General features: G+C 38.5%; 1 protein-coding gene across 2 annotated transcripts in view; it reads left to right on the top strand.

The window, feature by feature from the left end:
* Positions 1 to 16,251, top strand: part of gpc6a (glypican 6a) — a 133,824-nt gene extending 117,573 nt beyond the window's left edge. For both annotated transcript variants that reach the window (XM_029427704.1, XM_029427697.1), the window contains 3 exons: positions 7,552 to 7,682; positions 10,165 to 10,340; positions 12,166 to 16,251. In XM_029427704.1, coding sequence (XP_029283564.1) covers positions 7,552 to 7,682; positions 10,165 to 10,340; positions 12,166 to 12,389 — 531 coding nt within the window. In that variant the 3' untranslated portion in view covers positions 12,390 to 16,251. The remainder of the gene's footprint in view (positions 1 to 7,551; positions 7,683 to 10,164; positions 10,341 to 12,165) is intronic.
* Positions 16,252 to 24,415: the final 8,164 nt, after the last annotated feature.

Below are 24,415 nucleotides of genomic sequence, written 5' to 3'. Positions count from 1 at the left end.
GCTATATGCATGAAAAATAGCAACAAAAAAATGGTGACAAGCGTGGATGAGCTGTACAAGTGGTTGTTAGTCAATTTACAGATAAACACAACTTCTATCGACCGCAGTAGATTTCTTTGCATTTACAGTAGATATCTCCAATGGAGATAAAGATGGTTTTAATCCATTAGAGGCAGAATAACCTCAATTTATTTGTATTCAAGTTTGTTTGTTCAGCCCAATATCACAGACAGGCTTTCCAGGCCTGCAACAGTTCCCCATCTAGCATAAGATCTCTATTAAAGCAGAGGGACAAATCTGCAGGAAAAAAAAACTATAAAGGAAGATTTTTCCTCATCAGACAGCAGTGAGTGCAGTCGGAGCTGTAGGTGGGAAAGTGGCAATTCCAAAAAATAAACAGAAAGTTGTAGCAGTTAGTAGAAATACAATATGCAGCAATGGGATTATGATTCGACAATAGGATTATAACAGATCCAATACTAATGTAGCAAATCTAGTCGAATGAGTCCAATGAAATCATTCCAAGAAATGGATTTGAAGAGATGAATCCATTCAAATTTGTAAATCCAATGAAATATTTATAAATCATTTAGTTTGTCACATCTTTCGGAGTCCAGGACTCCATGTAGGTGGGTCCAGGACCCACCTACATGGAGTCCTGGACTCCGAAAGATGTGACAAACTAGAGTAGTAGTAGAGGAAGGGTGAGTCATCCTGAACGAACCACAAGGTTGACCACGCCATTTCCTACCTTTTCCTAAATTAATTTTTAAATCTCAGTGAGGAATACTTTTCAGAAAAACAGCTGTCGCATTCAGATGTGTAACACTGAATATTTAGCATAATGGGAAGTAGTTATATAACCTGTCAAATTCTCAGCACCCTCGAGAAGCAGAGTCAATTTATACTGTATGAGGTGTTTACTCTATTCAGCGAGGGCTTTATTGAATGAATTACAGTCTATTGTGGCCCGCAGCCAAAGCCAATATAAAGAAAAGTTGCTGCTCACTAGGTTATTACCTCAGGCTTGGTACAGCTAACCTGATAGCTCCCGTTCCCTCTCAACTGTCTCTCCACAAGCCTCAAACAGCAGAGCAGTCGGTCCCACATCCTGAACTAACCACCAACCACAAAGCACGCTGCTTCAACATGCTGAGTGCCCCTGTGATATACAGCTGACACATTTCAACTCCTTAATAGTATGTGATGAATACTGGGTCAATTGCAAAGGGGTTGGACTATATAAGTATATACTTCTTCCTACTACTTTTCAAACATGTAATATGTATTAATTGTGTATCATGAGTTTGCTATATGTTTAGACTTCTGTTCATTTTTATTTGTTCTTTGGTATTTTTTATTTAGTTTTTTTGTCTTTTTAAGCCATTACTTAACTTACATGTTACAATGTTTACTTCAGATCTGAACCCAAAAACTACTGCATAACAGTAAAGCACTGTACATTTAAGTTGCTTTCCTTTTTCTTTTTGAGAACTCAATTTCAACTCCTTATCACTAATCCCATCCCCCGACTGTTCTTAGCTTAGCAACCGTAACTAGGCACAGCAGCACTTTTAGCTGTTGGATTTTTTCACAAGTGGTGTGTTTGGTGTATTTGGTGTGTTTTGGGGTGTAGTGAGAGGGATATTTGGCATAATAAGAGTTTGTAGCAAAAGTGTAAGCAATTATTGTGTTAACATTCCAGGCTAACTAGCTTACTACCTATAATATTTAACATTTTATTAGCTATTTATTTTGTGGGGGTACCTGGCTAAATTTCCAACATCCCCGTTCAGAACTGACATCCACTGCTACAACAATATGTCAGAGTTTTGGGTAATAAAATTATTAAAAAAAATTTAGCTCCAGCCAAAACTTGTTACCTGAAATAGTATCACAGCTCACAACGGTTAGTCCCCGTCCTCAAACCCCATTCTCCTGTATTTGTATAGCAAATATGGCTTAGAATATAAACAATACAGTTAAAATCGTACGTCCTTATTTAAATTACTATACTTTAAATAGTAGGGCTGACTATCTTGCAATATCAGAGCAATGCTGCTCCTTTTTACCATCTCTTTTACTTGGACTACCAACTGCAGCATCACTCTTGTAGCCATCATGTGCATAATTAGGACCCATTTACACGGTTCTCTTTCTTAAAACAAGCTGACTTGTTTGCCAACTCACAAAGAAAATGTACAGCTAGTTAGCTACAGCAACTGCTCAAATCTGCTAGCAACATTCGTCATTTCAGACGATAAAATCGATGGTTGTCAGTTGTTAGGAATAAGAGGCTGCTTTTGTTTACTTCTTTGTAAACTCATTGATGGTATTCCTGCCGCCGTTAACAATTTAAACTGTAAATGTGCTGTGCCAGAATGGAACGCTTGACAAGTACTGCAGCAATAAACTAAGAGTGGTTTAGCAAAGATTGAGGTGCAATTAACTAACGGGATGAAATGTATGTAGAATTATACTGTAATATAAATCTAAGTGTCATAAAGCTCGTGAAGGGGTCTTAATATGCATTTGAGTGCATTGTTGCTGTAGATATTCTCTTCACAAACATTGATGAAAATGTATTATAAAACAGGAGCTAAGGTGCAACTCTGGGGAACACAGATAACTCGAATAATTCAACTAGCAAAAATGTATTATTTCTGATCTGTTAATAGGTCACGTGTGTACAAAGATGCACAGGGCAGAAACCACTTGTGAAAAATTTATGAAACCTAATCTGCTAACAGGATGTGTAAATGATAACATGTATTAATCACTGCACTGTTTGAAATATGCAGTATGTCTGGAAAAGTGTGCAGAATACAGAGGGAGAATATGTGAATAGATGAATGTGATAGACACAGACAGAGTAGCTGTTAAATACATCTTTTCAGAGACAGTATGTCTGTCTAAGAGAATTTGCTAACATTCTGCTGTAGCTTTAACCTTGTTATTATAGACTGCTTTTGTCATGAATTATTGCTGATGTACATATAACAACTTCGAAACTCTTTCTTGACCTTGGAAATAGTAATAATTCAAGATCCACTTTGTAGTTTTTTTGGAACTTTTAATCTTAGTGCACATCATCAGCAGAAGGAGTCTGTGACAGGATCTGTTGGGAATCAAACCCGGGTCTCCCGCCTGGTAGGCAGACTCTCTACCACTGTGCTACCCAGGGGTGATAGGCTCAGATGCAGAGACAGGCACAGGCTTGGAGTGGGTCAGAAAAGGAGTCTCCACCTCAACCATGAAGGGGAGGGAGGGGTCGGGTAAGGTAAGGATGGGGGCGGAGGAAAATCTCACCTTCAGATCCTGGAAGGCCCGCTCTGCCACTGGAGACCACTTAAAGGGGCCAGATTTCTTCTTGGTGAGATCGGTCATGGGGGCGGCAACAGCACTGGAGTTCCTGATAAACTTCCTGTAAAAATTGGCAAAGCCAATGAACCGTTGTACCTCCTTGACCGAAGAGGGTTGGGGCCAATCCCGGATAACTTGAGTCTTCTTGGGGTCCGTGATGAGACTCCCTTTGGACAGGATGAAGCCCAAAAAGGACACCTCGGAGACATGGAATTCCCACTTCTCAGGTTTGACAAAGAGATGGCTTTCCAACAGGCGCTGGAGGACGACTCTGACATGATGGACATGTTCATGGAGGGACTTGGAGAAAATCAAAATGTCATCCAAATAAACAAAGACAAAACGGTTCAACGTCTCTCTCAATACCTCGTTGATGAGTGCCTGGAACACTGCCGGGGCGTTGGTTAAGCCAAACGGCATCACTAAGTACTCGTAGTGGCCCGTTGATGTGTTGAATGCAGTCTTCCACTCGTCACCCTCCCTGACCCGGACCAAGTGGTAGGCGTTACGGAGGTCCAATTTGGTGAAGACGGTTTCCCCTTGGAGGAGTTCAAAAGCGGTGGTCATTAAAGGCAAGGGATAACGGTTCCTCACCATGATCTTGTTTAACCCTCTGTAATCTATGCATGGCCTGAGGCCGCCGACTTTCTTCCCAACAAAAAAGAATCCGGCACCAGCAGGGGAGGACGAGGGACGAATGATCCCAGCAGTCAGGGAGTCCTTGATATAATCCTCCATAGCTTGGGTCTCGGCGGGTGACAGGGAGAAGATCCTACCTCGTGTAGGGAAAGAGCCGTTCTGCCTGGGACAGGCGAGTACCGCCAAGCTGCATCGGCTCCTCAGGACAAGGTGGGTTACTCTGAGGTTCCCGAGGCCACTGAAGCGGAACGGAGGTTGAAGCTGTGACTCTGGAACTGGGGCGACTGTCCATTTGTCGTTCACGACGCCTCTCCCACAGACGGTTATCAAGACGGATAGTCTGGTCAATTAGGGACTACAGGTCTGACAACGGATCTTTAGCTGCCAGCTCATCCTTGATTCCGCCACAGCCGGAACGCTGTCATCAGGGCCCCCTCATTCCACCCACTCACAGGAGCCAGGGTTCGGAAGAGCACAGCATACTCTGCCACACTAGAGCCGCCTTGACGCAGCTGGAACAGTCTGTTACCAGCGTCTTTACCTCCTACTGGATGGTCGAAAAGACCGGGCCTTTCCAGTCAGGAGAGTGATGATGTAGGCGATACAAGAGCGCTCTGAAGGGAAGTAGGAAGGTTGAAGCTCAAAGGTGAGAGAGCATTGGGCTAGGAAAGCCCGGCAGTCCTTGTGGTTACCCTCATACCTCTCGGGAGCAGGGAGCCGTGGTTCAGACAGAAGCGGACCGCGGGCACCCGTGGAGCTGGACTACTGAACTGCCGGCGTCAGTGGAGCAGATGGAGGTGATGGTAGACCCTGTGTCCTTGCGTCTGGCAGACGAGCAAGTAGATCCACAAGGGACTGTTGGAGGTTCTGCAGAACCCCTTGCTGGTGAGTGAAGGTCACCGCATGGTGGGACAAGACAGCCTCGTGACGAAGCACTGTAGCATCATGGCTTAGAACTGCAGCATAGAGTTGAGAGACGTCGGTGCCGGCGGAGACTGGGGTGTTGTTGTAAAAAGGCAGTTAACTAAGGAACTCGAGACAAGGGCTCAAAAACGGACACTTCAAGAGACGGATCAAAACTCACAAACTTAGCCTCCGGCAACAAATCAAGACTCAGCAATGAACAGAAGAAAACAGGCAGCTTATAAAGGCTAGCAAACAAGGAACAGGTGCAAACAATGAAACAATAAAGACAAGCACATGACACACAGAAATGAACGGTGGCGACCCCACATGGTCAAAAGAGGAACTGCAGTCCAAAAACCCTGACAGTCTGTTTAGATGCATCTGTGGACGTGCAAGCTCATTAGATGGCTATGATGTTATCCATAGCACTTTTTAACACTTCTCAACCATGTTATCTTAAACGTAATGCATCATTTTATTATAGCCTTTGGAAATAATTATTAAACAGAACATTCCCAATTTATGGTCCACTATTTTTCCTTTTCTGGAGCTTTCAACCGTAACACACATTTATATTTCATCACTACTGAGGTCGAATGCTCCAGAAGTCAACGCATCTATTGCTACAAACAAGCAGGTTGATGTGTTGTAATGTTGGATACAGTGGCAGCTATATTTTCTTCTCTTCAAGAAAAACCCTTTCAACCAATGAAGAGGGGCCTGAAGTAAAAGGCGGTAACTCATGTCAATCACACCTCGCTAGTTGTAGTGCTTTCGAGTGGGAGATGTACAATGACTTGTGTTTGTTTAAATGTCTGGAGATTTTATTTAGTTTTCTTCCACAGTACTGTTCCTACAAATGACTCCTTAATGAACTATTTTAACAACCACTTCAACTGTGTGGTTCAAAGATTTTAGATTTTAGCCAGGGTAGATAACACTCCACACAAAGCCATAATTATTAACATCACAGGGTTTCGTGATGTAGAGGTGAAATATATTTATGTGTGTATACTTGCCAATATTACTTAGATTGAGATTAGAGGTATGGGGTTTTGCTTTAAATCTGTTGTTGTTTTTGAAATATTTGGGTATTAAATGTATGGGACATATTCTTTAGCAGCTTTTCAGAGCTTTGAAGAATTCAGCAGCTGAAATTGGTTCAAGTCCAAAACAATTTAAAGAAAACATTGAAACACTATTGAAAGCAATAGAATTTCACAGAGAAGGTCATAAACTATCAGTGTTCTTTCTTGCCAAAATACATTTAAACAAACACACAATAAAAACATCACCTGTCTTATACAAGTCTCTCTGTTTCATGGATGCAGGATTTAATATCTGTGGATTTTGTTTGTGGATTTGTTTTGAGTTTTTAAGCAGATCCCCTGTGTTCTTCTTCTTGTTCAGGCTTTTTTTTTTTCTTTCTTTTTTTAAATAGCTTTACTAATCTTCCAGGCTGACTTTCACGGACGTTCCATTTAGTCAATGCAGCCAAGAAACAGTCCGGCTCATAAACCCCATGTAAAACAGCAAATTGTTGTTTTTACACTTTTTCAAATTAGAATGTAACGTGTTAATGAGGGAGCTTTAAAGGTTGTTGGTCTTCTTAGATTTAGCTTCTAATAGAACGAGCCAGGATAGCTGTTTCCACTCTTTATGGTAAGCTAAGCTAACAGGCTCATGGCTTTAGCTTCATACATAAAGAGAGAACATATGAGTTGTATCGATGTTCTCATTTAGCTTAGCAAAAGAATATACTTCCCAAATCGTTAAACTATGCCTTTAAGTGTATAAATCTTGATAAGGATCTCACAACATTCTGTGTATATAATGTTCACGCTGTGTAATGTATGTCATCATTCTCCCCAGTGACAGAAGCTCATTAAGGCTTGTTAAGGACAAGTGAGTGTGTTTATATTAAGAACACGTTCCTATTCAACACATATGGAGCTTAAAATGTTACATGATAGCATACCTTAATGAATATCTTACATTATATTCAGATTAGTTACGATTTTGTATTCTCTGTCTTCATTGTTCATCATATTATTCATTATTATTATTATTATCATATTGTAAGTGTGCTTCTGTACACGATGAATCTTCATGTTGTTTGCCTGCTTAAACTTCTTGCTGAGTCCAGATGGAATCAGTCGGGGGTGACCACTCATGCCAAATATCAAATTCGAAACCCAAAGTCTGTCTTGTATGAATCAGAGATGAACACAATATGGATAGAAGTGGACAAAAACAAAATGGAAAGAAAAAGAACCCCAGGCAGTCCAACAGTAGTTCTCGGGTGGAATAAATGAACAGAAGGGGTTGTGCAACGACACAAACTTAAACTGCCACATGAATGATTAAAATCACCATGTGTCACACTTCTATACAGAGATAGAGCTGATAGAGTCTGCTGTATTAATGTTTGTTCTTTTATTCTTAGTTTATAGAGTTTTACCTTTTTGTTTTTCTAAGTTGTTTTCATTGTAAGTAGTGGAAACAATACAATATTCTGAGAACTGTATACGTTGTACTGGAGTGGATCCCTCTCTCACCATGAGTTCTCAGCCTGTAAAAAAAACTCAATTATCAAACCTAATAATATAATAATATTATATTTCTGTGTTTTGCCCATGGCAGGTGATTGACATCAAAGACAAGTTGAAGGAGTCCAAGAGGTTCTGGTCAAACCTGCCAGATGACATATGTGCCAAGGGCAAGCTCACAGAGACTGACGATGATCAGTGCTGGAACAGCCACACGAAGGGCAGGTGAGGACTTCTGCTTCTCTATATAACCACAGCAAAGCCACCCCACTTTACGGTTATCACATTTTGCCTGCCAGGGATTAAAATAACCACACTGTGTTCCCAGATTAACACTCTCGCTGTAAGTACAATGGTTAGTGCTTATATGGAGAACTTCTATATAAGCTTCGAGGCTTTAATACCCAGAGGACTGTGCAGTTTCCAACACCTCTTATCACCACTGCAGCGTGCAGAGTGTCGCCGAGCCGTACAGTAGACATTGGACAGCGAGTTGTTTTCTCTGACAGTGAACCAGAGAAGCTGGCGGAGAAAATATATCACCCCATCACTTTGGCCTTCTCCAAGTAACAACATCAACAGATGGTGCAATAAAAGACATGTTAATTCTCTTGTTTGTGCCAGTAACATTTTTAAGCATCGCTCTAAATCTGGAAGGTAAATTGATCGCCCAGAGATAATAAAACGTCAGATAATGTTAGGAATGTTATGAAATCATCGGATTCTACCGTTACTTAAACACAAAATATGCACACTTCACTTTGTATAAAATGTATCAAATTTTATACTAAATTAGTGGATAAAGCTAGGGTGGGTAATGTATTAAATAAACATTTTCTGTTGTATTTTTTTAAGTAATCTTTACATCCCGAAAGCAATCGTACAATCATTTCATTTGGCCGAATAAAATGATTGGATGGCTGACCTGCGCACTTTTTCCCTGGAGTCTTCCACACGCTGCTAGCTTGATAGCTATGAGTAGCCTACTAACAATAGCTATGTTCCTTGTTTACGCTCAGAATGATCATTTTTCGGGAGTGGCTTTGGAGGGAGCCCTGAAGGGACAAGCTGTTAGTGTTGCAAACTCGCCGACTTTTGGAGTCAATGGAAAAAAGTTGGCAACATTGGTTTGGGATTTTCAGTTGGATAATTTAAAAACTCTAGCATACTCTTGCTAGAAAGTCCAAGGTTACCTACCCACGCTTTAAATGGTGACACATTAAAGCACATATGCATGTGTAAAAACATAAAGAAAGCTGGAATTAAATGATACACTCCTTCCTTGTGAGCACAGGTTGTCTTTCTCATGTAGTGCATTTGCTTTTATTGCACAGCAGTTAAAGTGTTTTTTATTTCTTAAATAAAACAAAAGAAATAAACTAGTAATTTGTGGGCATCAGATGCTATAAGGGCTCTCTGTAGCAAAGTGCAACCACTCCCAATATGAAGTAGACTATAGAGCCTGATTACACACTTATGTTTTACCTGATTTAAGCAGCTGTCGTTTGAAAGAGTAGCTCTTATGATCCTGTCAAATTTCACTTGTTCTACTTTGTCAGTGCTTAGTCTGTTACGCCAAGATCATGAGATATTCACACATGTTCCACTATTTGTAGAGATGATCTATGTGTGGTGTTGTGGAGAAAGCGACGACACAAAGTACTAGTCACACACACTTCAGCAATCGAAAGAGAGAGACACAATGGCTGCACAAGGGGCTGACAAATGACAACAACTGATTGCATTGGTGGCAGAGAGAGCACAACACAGCAATTTAAGAAAACACAAATAAGTGAACAAAACATGAGTAAATGAAGACAACATCCTCACTGCTTTGAAAACACATATGCTGCAAATAAACAAAACACAAACAAATTAAATAAACATGGCATAAATAGACATGTATTATTCATTTGCATATATTTTCTGAAGTTGCAGTGTTGAGCTCTGTCAGCCACCATACAGCAGATTTCCTCTGATTCAGTGTCACTGAAGCTGCTGGAACGCTTCATTTGAATGATTTGTAGAGATTGTGCTACTTTTATTCCTCTCTTTTTATAAGGCAAACTATCATGAAATCAAGCAAATATTGTTTTCTGCATATTTGTTTTGTTTTTCAACTTTTTGTTTATTTGGACTATTATATATATGTTTTGTGTTGTGTTGTGATACATTATATACTAAACCAGAGGTTTTCAAAGCTGATGGCGGGCTTTCCTAGGGGGCTTCAAACAGTTGCAGGGGAGGCCTAAGTAAGTGAAAAAATATTACATTAGTTATCAAAAAAAGATCACCTGTGTGATTTGGTTGGGGATACAGCAGTTTTTGAGCAATATTACTGCTTTTCCCACTTTCCCAGAGTCAGAAACTAATAAATTTCTTAGGACAGACCTTTTCTATGTACTTGATGTAGTCTGAACTTATGTCAAACAGCAATATTAGGCTATCTTGGCTCAATTGTTGAGTGTCTATGGGATCAAAAAACATAATAATGATCCCATAGGTATCCAGGAATTGAGTAAAACAAAGCAAGCTTTGTCTGAGGGGAGGCCCACAAGCTCAGACCTCTGCATTACAGTACAGTATGTTTTATCAAGCAGAAGTTTTGTAATGCATCTTGACACAAAGGCCCATTTTGATATTGCTTTCAGGAATACTGCATGGATATATTAGGTGATTCAAGTTTTCTATGTGTCATTGTGTCCAGATATTTCCCTGAAGTGGTGAAGGAGGGTCTAACCAACCAGTTGAACAACCCCGAGGTGGATGTGGATATCACCAGGCCTGACTCACTAATACGACAGCAGATCATGGCTCTTCGTGTCATGACCAACAAGCTAAAGAACGCCTACAATGGCAACGACATCTACTTCCAGGACTCAAGTAAGTTATCCAATCTCTTGGGTGCTTGCAACTTCAGGTGTAGACAGGATAATAATAATAATAATAATAATAATAATAATAATAATAATAATAATAATAATAATAATAATAATAATAATAATAATAATTAGAATTAAAATACAGAGAGAAAAGTTTCTGTATTGATTTCTGTCATTGCATGTTGGTCGACTTGGATCACACTACACACAAACATACACACAAATACCCCCGCAGAAATATAAACTGTAAACTGTACCAAAATAAGATCTTAGGTGTCATTCATGTAGCAACTCATCATACAACTATACAGGATGCATCAGCATTTCACTGAGGCAAGACTGACATTATTAGGAGAATAAATAGCTGCAGGTATGGTGGTGACACATGCAATGATAGACAGCCATGGCTATTTAGGAAGATGTACATCTCCAATGCCGCCATGACAGAAACCATTCCCTCTTCCTGATTATGTGGATTCCATTCAGCTGACAAGACAGAAGACTTTCTGAGCTTCAAATAAAATGTGTGGCAGTATGTCTACTGCAACTAACTTCTGTAAATCAACTCCATTTTTGTCGCTGTCATGTTTGTTTTTCTGTTATGAGTGGTGTCTTCCTCGACACCAGAAACCTAGCAACTAAATGTGTTGCTTGAGTTTATATCTATCAGAAGCAGGCTACATCCTTGTTTAAAGATCTACCTTTACACACCCTGCTATTCATATCCACCATGTTTGGCCATTTCCAATTATACATTTTTTGCTCCGCCACCTTTACTTATGACGAGAAGAATTAATTAATTTTAATAAAATCGCTCAGAAAAGCTTACTCAATCACCATTGTCACTGACAGTCTGGGCCCAGAATGTATGCAGCCTCAGTGGGCTCCCCTCTCCCTGTAACACATCTATTGTCAAATGAAGTGCTTAATAACACAATTAATTATAATTATGTTTACTAGTTATTTATAATGCTGCAGTCTGGTGTTATGTTTAAAAAGTTTGTGTAATATGAAATAATCTGTTTATATATATATATATATATATATATATATATATATATATATATATATATATATATATATATATATATATATATATATATATATTCTATCATAGTTTAGTAAACTATTTATTAACAGTGTATTGTTGCACTGTAATAACATTGTATATACTATTCTAAGTAGTTGTTAATAATTATCAAATGATTTGTAAACCTTTAGGAAATTGTTTGTAAAACATCTTTAAACATTGCATAGGTAGATGGAGCAGAAACCAATTATTAACCTTAACAAAGTATAAACTATATATCTAAATGGTGTTTATAGACGCTTAACAATCAATTATTAACCAATACAAAGTGTTATGGTATATCAAATATCTGGTCCACCTATCTATGTATTGTTTATAGACGTTTTACAAATCATTATTTAATATAGTATACAAAATGTTATGTGTTCAACAATAAACTGTTAAAATTACATAAATGATAGCATCACTATTAATTAGTAAATATTAATTAGCATTTTATTGTTTGTTAACAGTAAGATAACTACTAACTAAAGTTCCATTAACTATCAATTTACCATTTATTAATGAATTAATAAAATTACCAAAACGTTAACAAACTACATCGTCAAATAAAAAAAATACGATGAGTATTAAATTCTAGCAGCACCTTCAGTATGTCACTAGGATGTGTGGGTGGGTATTTCTGTGCCACTTTCTGCTGTGGCCAGGGCTTTCCTTGCTTCTCCTTTGCCATTGAACAAACTAATAGCTGCTTGTGAAGATATTCATTTTAATTTGTGTGATCTTGTTGCTGCAGGTGACGAAGGCAGTAGTTCTGGCAGTGGCAGCGGCTGCTCTGACGGCTGCACGACGGAATTTGTTTTTGTTGGAACAGAGGCTCCTGTGATCGGAGCCGACAGAAGTGATGAACGTGCAGCAGTAGCAGCCGCGGGCAAGTCATTTTCCAGCGGACCCTCCCTGCTGCTGGTGGTGGCTGCCCTTACACTCCCATTCTGGGCAATGCAGACTCAATGGAGATAATACACGAGTGTGGCCTGATCACTGACTTGTATACTGCTACGTACAGTATGTTTAACAGCAAGTTCTACTGCTGTTCCCTCACTGGACATGTAGAACCTCCTGGAAACCTGTCGAGAATGGCTTACTGTGTGGTATGGTAGGACTGGAAGTGAGTGAAGTGCTGCATCCTGCTTGTCCCCCAAAGAATGCTCGGTGCCGTCACTGAACCAGCTTTCACATCTCTGAAAAAAAGAAAATGTGGTGTTTTCTCATTATTCTAAAGTGAGTTTTTAATAACATACTTCTGAAAACCATCTGATTGATTTTTCAGATAAAGGGGAATTTATCTTATTTTCCTTTGTATGATGAAGTTGTGAAAAACACCCATTTTGTCCTATTAGGCTTTCCCCCCTCAGACAAAAGGAGAAGGTCTTACTGTGTGCATGCGTGGAAATGATGTTAACTGACAAAAACGTTTTCTTTTCTTTTTTTTGTTATGCAGGCTACACAGTTTTGGATTGTTTGGTACAGGATTATACAGTGCTAGCAGTTTACCTGGTTTCCCGTTTGGTCATATCAGTGTGACTTCAGAACGCAGCAGTTCTTACAGCCACTTTATAGTTGCACATTTGATTATCTCTGAGAAAGTGTATTGCACTGAGAGAAATACTTTGCACAGATTATTTTTGTCAGCATCATAAATTTATAAAGCTACATCCACCCCATAGATACAGAAGATCTATATTTTCAGATCATTTAACTGATTGTATTGTACTGATAAACAGTTGCAGTATGTATTTCACTGGAAGGTACTGTAATGTAATCTTACTGGTTTCGTTAATGGCTACTTTTTTTATAAATATATTATTTGTTTTTACAAGTTATTGGATCAACTGTTAAATAAAAATAAAAACAGGAGAGTTTTTGCAACAACACTAAGCCATTATACTACAATTGCCTGCTAACGCTATTCAGTTGCCGGATTTACTCTCTTCTGTTTGGGTAATTAACAAACACTAAAACAGTTCAGATTTCCTTTTTAGTTCTCGGAGGACTCGTATATTAGTGATATTAGGTATATGCTAATAGTATTTTCTTTTCTTTTCTTTGCTCCCATGCATTCATTATTTATGAGTTAGGTTGAGTGTTTATGTTACATATATGGCAGGTTACACATTGTAACCATACTCCTGTAAGCTCAGCCCTCTGACAGGTTCTGCCAGTGCATCCACTCACATCTTATAGAGCACCATGCTGAAATTTGCATGGCATTGTTTGGCCAATGAGAACAGATCCACTACCGCTACAGGTTATACATGTGGTCATGCTGTTTCAAAAGTCGTGTACAAAGTCAGCAACAAAAAGAAGTAGGTTGCCAAGGTTAAAGTGCTCTGACTGTACTCTTAGAACTAGGGTTACTATTCATAACCTTCATTCATCTCCTACAGGCTTCGACCTCTAACTGGCTCTGGAGAGCCAACAGTTTGCACTCCACCAACACAACTTGATGGCCGTGACCTCTGGTCACACAGAAAAGGTTTTCATAAATGTTGCAGGCATATAAACAAACACAAAAAGGGATAAATGTTCAGTGTTTCACAAAGAAGACCTTTAAAAGAGCCACCCTCATGCTGGAGTGTGCCTGGAGAATCCAATCCCATCAGCCCATAAGCACCTGAAATGCTTTCACCTAGCCAATAAGTAAGTATCTTGTCTCAACAGGGGCCTCCTCCAAACCCACTACTGTGACAAATGAACAGCTGCTGTGAGCCTCTCAAAGAGATGTTGCACGTTTCACATAGCATACTAAAGCAAGCATGGGACACAAGAGTGAAAATAGCATCAAGCTGCTCCTGTCAAGACGGGATAAAATATCTGATGTTAGGCAAATATTACAGGTGCAGGTGAAGTGTTTCTCCTTCGAATGAGGAAACTATAGTGGACTGATGTCCACATTGCCAAAGTTTGCAGCAGCAACACGATTATCTTCACAGACAGCATCTTAAAGAAAATGTCCCCTCAGTGAATTCATATGACTCACAAAAGAGACCCCAATCACCACAGGAAGCTCCCACTGCAGAACAGATGGGAAAACATTTTGACCTCCGTCGCCTCACTCCCTGCAGAAACCGCTTTATGAGAAGGTGACTGAACAGCAGCCTCCCACCAAAACCAGCATGACAATTAAATCACTGGTGCGTAAACCTTAATTGTGGACGCCGACAGGTCTCTATCCAAGCGAAGCCTGAGGAAAGACAACACTGAAATTATCAACACAAGGTCCTTCCCAATGTCACAACTGTCCAGTGCCATAAACCAATGCAGAGACAGACAGAAAATGCATTTAAACTTGTTTTAATGTACATTTTCAATTTGTGTACAAAAAAAACACTAAGTGGAATTACAGAAAAAATATATATATGTGAAATATCACAAATATATAATATTCAATTGGCATTTGTGGATGGAAACATGCATTACAGTTTTTTACAATTGCTAAAACACATTTCTTGAAACCTCAAAACTTTAAACACAAAACTCAAGCTACATTCACAAAACCACAGACTCCTCTGGCACAAATCAAACAATGCTTTCAGATCATGCACTTTTCTAGTCAAAATAGAAACACCTCCAGAGCATTCATTAGACACTACATTAAAAAAATGTAAACACTGCATCCAGTGCATGTAGTTTGATTTAGTTTTATTGTAAATGAACACATTTTTGCAAAAGTACAATTATCCCAACCCTAACAAAGAAAACTTCATACGTAAATGAAAAGCACATTACAAAACCAACTGCAAAAAACGTCAACGTACGATTAATTTTGCCTCAGCAGCATCACACCTTTGTGCTGGTCCGGCCAGAGGACTTCATCTACATCACACGCAGTGTTTTCTCTTGCTAAGCAACGGGGGAAAAATCCTCTGGCATGGCGGATCCAGGCTTGACAAGCATCCACTCTTATGTCACCTCAGGCCAATGCCATTGCCTGTAGGAGGTTTACCCTGGTGTAGGGGTTCCGGTCACAGACCCTCCAGCACCACGCAGAAAATAACTCCTCTGTTGGGTTGAGGAATGGGCTGTATGGTGGAAGGCAAACATTTATGAAGCTCTGGTTGATGTTGAACCTTTCACGTATGCGGACTGCACGGTGAAAGCTGACATTGTCCCAAACTACAACATAAATAGGAGGCCCAGCCTGATGAGGAACCTGCTGATCACGATCAATCAGAAAATCCCGAAGACCACCAGATATGTGAGAAGATGCTCGGTGTTGTGAGGCCCCAGGGTTGCATGATGGTAGAGAACCATGTCCTGCTTCCCTCATTGTCAAGCCATGAACAAGAACATGGTCTATGACCGTTGCCTGAATTGTATCTGAAATGATGGTTCTGGTTCTTCCTCGGCCTTGATATCTTCCGCCCACCACCTCTTACCCGTACTCTTCCTCCTCCTCTTCTTTCACCTCTTCCTCTCAAAATGTTTTCATCCATTGTCGGTATTCACTCTGAACTTGCTTATATAGTGTGTTAAATCGGTTGATCACATCATTAGAAACAAGTGAGAACAATGTTGAGTCGTTGTGTTTAAACGATGACCACTGTGTTGGAGTTGTGTCCAACGTTTTCTGCCTGTGTTTAGCATTTTGCAACACATGTGCATCACAGTGGGAATTGTGTTTTATAGTAAAGGAGAATGTGTTTAGATATTTGCAAATAGTGTCTAACTACTTGAACTTGTTCAGGGTTTTGCTAAAAGAGTGGTTGATTCGACAAATGGGTTTATGCAACTGATGATTTGGTTCAGAGAATGGGGTTTAGTGTTTTAGCAATTGTAAAAAACTGTAATGTAAATCTTTCAGGAAATTCTGTTAACATTTGCACTTGCCTTTTTCAGAAGGGCAAGAATAAAGATAACATGAGAAACTTCACTACTTGAAATATAAATTCCAGCGTTGTGGCTGTGACAAAAAAAATGAAAGTAATTATCCAAACAAAAACACGGTCAAGGTATCGAAGTGAAGTCTTAGGAAGGGAACATATACAGTATATATATATATATATATATATATATATATATATATATATATATATATATATATATATATTCCTAGCATGTATGAAACATGTAGATGGAGTGGTTCAGGCCATATACACCACGATGATACAAGAAGAAGAGGAGGCCATCTTCATGTCATCACATTCATTTCATTGGTCCCTAACTCTTTCAGTCACAATGTGAAAGGTGATGCTAAAGAATGCAATCAGCATTTTTTTAAGATCTAGGTCAGTGAATCCATTTTGATTGGCCAAAAAAGTACATGCAAATGTCAGTGCATACTGCAGAGGTGACTGAGAAAGACTCAAAATCTAAAATAGTTTTAACGCAGAAGTTACATTGGTTACACTCTAATATACTTTTTGCTATTGTATCCTCTGCCGGATCATCTTTACATGAGCACAGAGAGCCACCAGAGCTGGAAGCAGACATATCCTTATCTGAACTACCTTAGTGGTCCAGACAGATGGGAGGTAGTTAGACAGAATGGTCATCCAGCAGTAACTATTTATAATATGCTGAATTTTGAATAGAGTAACTAACTGCTGGGCTGGATGTGCAGCAACAGTTTTCCTGATCTGTTTGGATTTACCCACCCAGGAGTGCAGTCCTGGATAGCAGCAGATGAGCTTTCATTTAAAAATGATGTTCTGTTACATGGGGTCGTTGAACTGTTGAAGCTCAGACTGATAATTCAATTTCAGCTTCAGGCGTTTACATTTCTCAGAAAATACATCTACACTTGATTTTTAGATTTAAACACATGGATTTTTTTTGTAGTATCAAAAGTATCATATTTTGATGTCAAAGTGTCATATTGTTCCCCTTTAAATTAGATTCAATTGGGCACTAACAGAGTTGCATTCAGATGATCTCTGCCCTTTGGTGATTATATAATTGATTAAATAAATATACCGTACACAACAGAGAAGAGAAAAGAGTTGATCAGAAGTGCAAAGTTAGTGGGTTATATATCGTTGCAGTCAAGCACAGCCGTAAAAATTCAGTTTTCAAGTATTAAAAAACATTGCGGAGGCAGATATTATTGAGTCGGGGCCAGAAGTCAGACAGAAATTCAACAACTATGTTTTCCAAAGCATCTGCAGACACACAAAGGTTGAACGCACCCGCAAGAGCCTCCACAAGATCTGTGATTGCAACAAGAGTTGTGGATGAGTGAGGATAAGGCAGGTCTTTAATGGTGTTCCTGAAATACAGTAAGAAAGTGAATCAAGTAAAAGCTGTTTCAGAGGTAGGCTGAATTTTTCCAAAGAGCTTTTATTGGTACAAACAACAGTCTTCTCTCATTACAACGAGAGGAATGTTTTTGCCATTTTCCACTGCCTTGTGTTTTTCTCCCTCTCTTTCTCCTGACAAGCTGCGTTTCCCTGGACAGGCATACAGTATCATTGTCTGAAATGCTTCACTGCTTAACTTAATTTGTCTGGGAGCCTTTTTTTTGTTTGTTTGTTTCTCTCTCATTCATTCTCTTTGGCATTTGAAAAACTGAAAAGAAAAAAAAAAAGAGTGAAATCATGGTCGGCTGAGGTTCTTTACAGAATGTTTAGAAAACGTGTTATGCAAGGTCTTCTCCATTTTGATGTTAATCGTTTGCTGCACTTTTGCTAAAACATATGCTGTGAGTGTGGTACTGTTGTGATTTGCTGAATCAGATAACTAAGGAGCACATTAAGATTTGGAGCTGTCAGTGAACGCTGTTTGAAGTGTTTTGGGGGAACTGAAGTTGATGGTTAAACAAGCAGACATGCCTTACCATTTTTAAAAGACTAAAATGGATTGCTTATTTGGCTTTTGTTACACATTCTTGTATACGGAAAATAATACAAATGTAATAATAAACATTTTATTAATAAAATACTTTCTATTGTGTCTCTATGTATCATTGCTGTCCCTTGGAAACCATGTATCTCTATTTTTAAGGAACTAAAAAAAAACTTCTTCAGATCTCTTATATTCACAATGCCTTTAAAAGTTTTGAACTAACTATACGGAGGCTATAAAGAAAGCTGCGGAAGACAAATTGGATGTGGCTGTAAACGGATGCTTAGAAAAATACCAACAGTTCTGTTAAATGTCAATCTCGTTCAAAGATTTACACAGATTACATTACTTCAAACTATGTGATAAAGGTCTGTCAGCTGAAGTCACCCTTAATCGCACAAAGTTATAAACTCGTCCAAAGCCAGAGTTTCTGGATAAAGATCTGTTGCATAAGAGAAAGACAACAACCCTGTTTTGGGGACGGAGCCTTGTTAAAGGCCCTGTCACACATATCCGTATGGCAGAAACATATGCTGGCGTATAACAGAAACGTATTCCGGCGCTGGATAGCGCATCACTTACTAATACAAAACGTATCAGACGAATACCCAACGAATGCATAACGTATACAAAAATATGGCGTATACAAAATATCGGCAACACGCTGGTGTACGTTGATTATAAGATAAGGCATAAGTAGTATTCGTTAAGAGCTCACTGTGTTACGCTGGGGTGCGTTGTTGAACGCTGATGTTTTGAGCATGTTCAAAATTACCGGACGTACCCGACGTGTGCTTCATAAGATATGCAGACTTTACGTGACGTTAGACATAGTGTGAATACGGAATACGTACGTGAATATTTACCTACGTAAATACAGTGCGTGAATACCTACGTGAATACAGTACGTAAATACCTACATGTCTACGATAGAGGTACGTTAGATATAGGCTACGTCGGCTGACGGTGAATCCTACAGCCAATTTATTGATAACGAGTGGATACCCTATTCCTACCATATGTTAACATTATGCCTGACGACGGCGTAACTTATTAAACGTGTTTCTACAGTACAGCTAGCGTTCAGCATGTTAGCCGTTCTCCAGCATCAGCATGACGTGAACCAGATGGCACTTTTCCAGCTCTGTTGGCCAGACGTTCTGATACGTTTTGTATAAGTAAGTGATACGCTATCAATGTTTGACATACAGTATAATAATTAGTTATGTATTCGTTATGTATACGTCAGCTACAACACCGCAGTGGAAAAGTTAGGACGTATTCGTCTGCGTCCTTCAAACAATCACAATTTACATCAACCTATTGCCGATATTTCGTATGCGCTGTCATACGTTTCTGTCATACGGATATGACCTTTAAGATCCAATGGGTTTAAAATGGGTTTTCATGGTCATATAAAGTGTAAAGTGGCTCTGAGTAACGTAAAGTGGATGTAATAAGATTTACAGAATTTGTATATAATTAACATCTTTACACTCAAGTGTATCATTCTCTTCTAAAGCAGAGGTGTGGCTGCATGTTGGAGCTTTTATGTTTGAATATTCCATAGAAAAATAATTTCAGTTTACCTTGTAAGTTATTGAGAACTGCTGATGTGAAATTAGTTATTTTTAAGACATATGAGATCCTATTTATGAGTACAACAAAAGATTAGTTGAGGCAAGACACCACATTTCAGACTCATTCTTTCCACTAAAACAGCAGATTATAGTCACGGTCCCACATTAGATGCTAATGCGCTTTAGAAAGCGTGATGAGAAGCTGAGCTAATACAGTTCCAGGCTAAGACCACTGATTATCTAATTATCTATCTAATTTTTTTAATATATATTATTGCATAAAAACTAAGGAACTCTCATGAACCATAATAAAAAGCAACCTCTTTTATATCTCGTCTTTGAGATAAGTTCTATCATCTCAAAACGAACTCTTCACTTTGCTCACAATTTTGTTTCTATCATTTTTGTTCTCACCTACTTTACACAGGGAGAAATTCTTTCACAAATCACTTTGAAATTAAAAAAGAAGAAGATTTTGAGACTTAATGCAGCACTTCGAGTTTACAGGAACATTCAAACTGAATGAAAAATAATACTGTAATACAACATATGTGTGATCACTGACCTCAAAAATAAATATTATGTCATATAATTACAATAATGTTCAGCTACATTTGGGTAACATTCATCCCATATTTAGAGAATTTCATTATATATTCAAATTTACAGTCTGTAAATATAAATATTGTTGTCAATTAGTATGAACTCTCTTTTTAATTTAGGTAATTGAATTTCTAGCAACTATTTGTCCATTGTGTGTTGCAGCAGATAACAGAGCCTGGATATTAGAAAGGTAATGCAATGCAAATGATCATCAGTGCACAAAAAGTGAAAATATCCCCTCCCACACCAAAAGATTAAGTGAAAGAGAAATGGGTAGCGTCAAGCTCATTTGGGAGTAATGTGTTAACTGCTACCTGTAATGTATCACTCGTCAAACTTTGCTCGCTGTTACGTTTTGTCCGGAGAGGCAGCAGACAGAAGAGACAGAGAATAAAGAGTTTACTGCCTTCCCACATTCAAGTCATCTTAGTAGCTCCCCCGAACATCAATTTATTAATTTTCACATGACAACAGCAAAGGGGACAACACGAAACGCCTTCACATCTAAACTAGAATTATTCATTATTATCTCTCTTTCTTTCTGTACAATTATTTATGTGCTTCAATTATGGAAAAGCAGTGTGAAAGGGCTCGACACATTACAAAAAGTTAATGGCTTTCAAAGACAGAGCTCAGTTTTTCTGCAGGATCCACTTGATAATTTTGGATTGCTCTTGGCAAACCCCCCTGTGACTGTAGAAATTATTAATTCTGCTTCACTGTAGTGTTGGAGAAATACAGTATGAGTGATGTAACTGCAGCTGCACCATCTGATCTGCTGGCAAAAAAATTATTTTATTAATTAAAACCATTTGTTCTGTGCTTTATCATTGCTTTCAGAATATTTAAATAACTTTCACAGAACTGGACAGTTTCAGAATTCTATTTCATTTTGGTGATTAGTATTTTCGGTCACTGTTTCAGCAAATGGCTTCTTAAGCATGCAGGTCATAATGTCACCAACAGGCGGCAGAGATAATTTGGTGTTGGTAAATACTTTGACACTTAAAATATATTTTCATTATTTCGACTCATATTTTGTCTAACTGATGATTTATGCAGCCGTCCAACATAATTTCCTCCAATTTAAATACACCAATTAGCAGTCGAGCGTCTGAGATATCAAAGACGAGATGGGTGCACTTTTAGTATGTAATGGTCTCACTGTGATGTGATGATCATCTGTGTGTTTAAGCAGAGATGTAGCTGCAATGTAGGACAGTACTTCCAGACCTGGGTGTAGGAATTACTGAATCATTTGAACTTTTTAGGCATCTAAAAAGTAGTGAAATAAAACAAATGGAGAAGGTATGTGTAGAATTGTTAGGGAGAACTGGTCACTGCAGACATAAGCGTGATGATAAAGTACCAGAGGACCTGGCTTTCTTTTAAGGGGCACATTAACAGGACATTAATGTAGCCTAACTTAAAAACCCTTAGCGCCGATAGCTGCAATTTGCCTCAAAATGCATACTTCAGTCTCTGAGTCATAACTAACGTAAATATAAAAAACAAGAAAACAAAGTATACATAAATCTATGTTTGAAGTCATGGGAAAAAAAGAGCACTCCTTATATACCAGAACTTGCCTGAGAATCATCCCACTTTGATGTGTTCTTCACTATCAAAGTAAAGGCCCTGTCACACATATCCGTATGACAGAAACGTATGCCGGCGCATACGAAATAAGTATTCACGTACGTATTCCGTATTCACGTACGTCTAACGTAATGTAACTTATGTGTAACGTCTGCATAACTTGAAGACACACGTTGGGTACGTCCGGTAATTTTGAACATGCTCAAAACATCAGCGTTCAACAACGCACCCCAGCGTAACACTGTGAGCTCTTAACGAATACTACTTATACCTTACCTTATATATATACCTTATATATACCTTATATCAACGTACACCAGCGTGTTGCCAATATTTTGTTTACGCCATATTTTTGTATATCTTATGCATTTGTTGGGCATTCGTCTGATATATTTTGTATAAGTAAGTGACACTATCAATAGGTTAGACATGCGTATCTGTATATGTTCACTTTTCCGATCAGATGAAAAGTTGGATGTATTTGGACTCTGACAGATTTTCATATAAGCCAGCATACGTTTCTGCCATACGAATATGTGTGACAGGGCCTTAATAGCTCATTCTGCATACTTTTAGTGGTGCCAATTTGCCAAAATCTAAACAAATATCTATATAAAAAACAGACAAAACAAACTTGCCTGCAGCTAACATGGCAACATTATACTTCCTGTTTACATCCACACCAAATCATCATGAGAAATGTATTTCCATGGGAGCTAGGTGATGATGGGGAGATGTCTCAATGGTGTGTGAGGGGGCTGTTTTAGTATAAAACATAAACAATTTTAGGCCAAAAACATAAATTAAAATAAAGGGATTTCATATTTTTTCACCAGAATCATATTCCTGACAATTGTATGGGCGAAATAGCAGAAATATACTATATATTCTAACCAATACATTAATATAGCAAATGTGAGTAAAATAATTCAGTGTTTTGTGGGTGGTGACAATTAGCTTAGCGTAACATAAACACTGTCAGGGGAAACAGGGAGACTTTTCCTGGAGTCACCGTGAGGTTGCCAGGCAATACTATTATTAGTATTAATACGGTAATTAGTGAGCGTTTAGCGTGATGGTTGGCAGATTAAAATTAGGACGAGCCGGGCTAACTGTTTCCAGTAATTATTCTAAGCTAACTAGCTTCTGGCTGTAGCCTCATATTTATTGTACAAACATGTGGTAGCCTATTAATCTTCTCATCCAACTCCTATCGAGACCTTGAATTAGTTTTTTATCAACATTACGAATGAATCCTTTGAAGACATAGCTTACTTTCTGAGCTTGAGCGCACTGAATTGTATTAGTAGCCTATTGGTTATCTTCTCCGTAAAAAGAAAGCAATCAAATGTTGTTATCGTTTCACTAAATTCTGAAGACGTTTTTATTGCACCCGCATTATTATTGTAGTAGCACTAGTTATTTAATGATGTGTGAGCCAAATAACTTTTGCTTAGCGTCAGATACAAGGCTTGGACACAGCAAGAATACTTGTATAATTTATTGCAATACAAATACAATTATACTGTAATAAATACGTTTTTGAAGTCATTATTCCTTCAAATAGACGACCTAACATTACAGATCTGACAATGAGAGCAATGCCTTTTAATTGTCCTTCACAACTCATAAAACTCAGTGTTGCCTCTGAAAGTAGGGTGGTGACTGTAAATATTAAGGTCTGAGGACATTGTTAATGGATTCTCTGATGACACATTTCATCCACGCACTGATTGTAATTGCTTTTTACATGACAAGTAATAGTGTGAGGGCTTTAGAGACGCTGAAAATCCCCTGGAAATAGAGACCTATGAAATTAAACCTTGGTTTTCAATTTTCACTCCCAGAAGAGTTAAGCAATTAAATGGATTCAACCCAGTCCCATATAATAAGGCATAAATAAGTTTCAGAGTGAATCTCAAGTATCTTATTTTATCTTGGATATGCTTCGTTAAAAAGTTCTTTATGTTTGAACAAATAAGACACTGGGGTTTTCTCCATCCACTCTGTGTGTGTTTACGCTTCATCTCAAAACCAACACGTCAGGATCAATACACCAACACTCACCTGGTTCCTGTGATATTGATATGACTTATATATACATATATATATATGGTCTGCAGTGCGTATTATCTTTGAAGAGCTCATTCAATGACTGCAATCCAGCATGAGAAGAATGTTAGAATAATTAGTTTCAAATATTATATTGGTTGTGCACAGCTTTGTATGAGGGTGAAGAGTTTTGTGAATATATATTTCCAAAGTGCCCCCCTGTCAATGCCTTAACCCCTTTGCAATCATGTTACTTTTGCAAAATGCTTCTATTTTTTTCTTGTGTCTTACATTAGAGGTTTTCAGATAATTCTCCCTCTATCTCTCGCTCTCTGCTGTCTTCCTCTCCCTAGATTTAGGATAAAGACT

Source organism: Cottoperca gobio, chromosome 3, assembly GCF_900634415.1.
Source record: "Cottoperca gobio chromosome 3, fCotGob3.1, whole genome shotgun sequence".
Classification (NCBI taxonomy): domain Eukaryota; kingdom Metazoa; phylum Chordata; class Actinopteri; order Perciformes; family Bovichtidae; genus Cottoperca; species Cottoperca gobio.
Note: the sequence above shows the minus strand (reverse complement) of the source record. Positions and strands in the feature narration are given on the sequence as shown.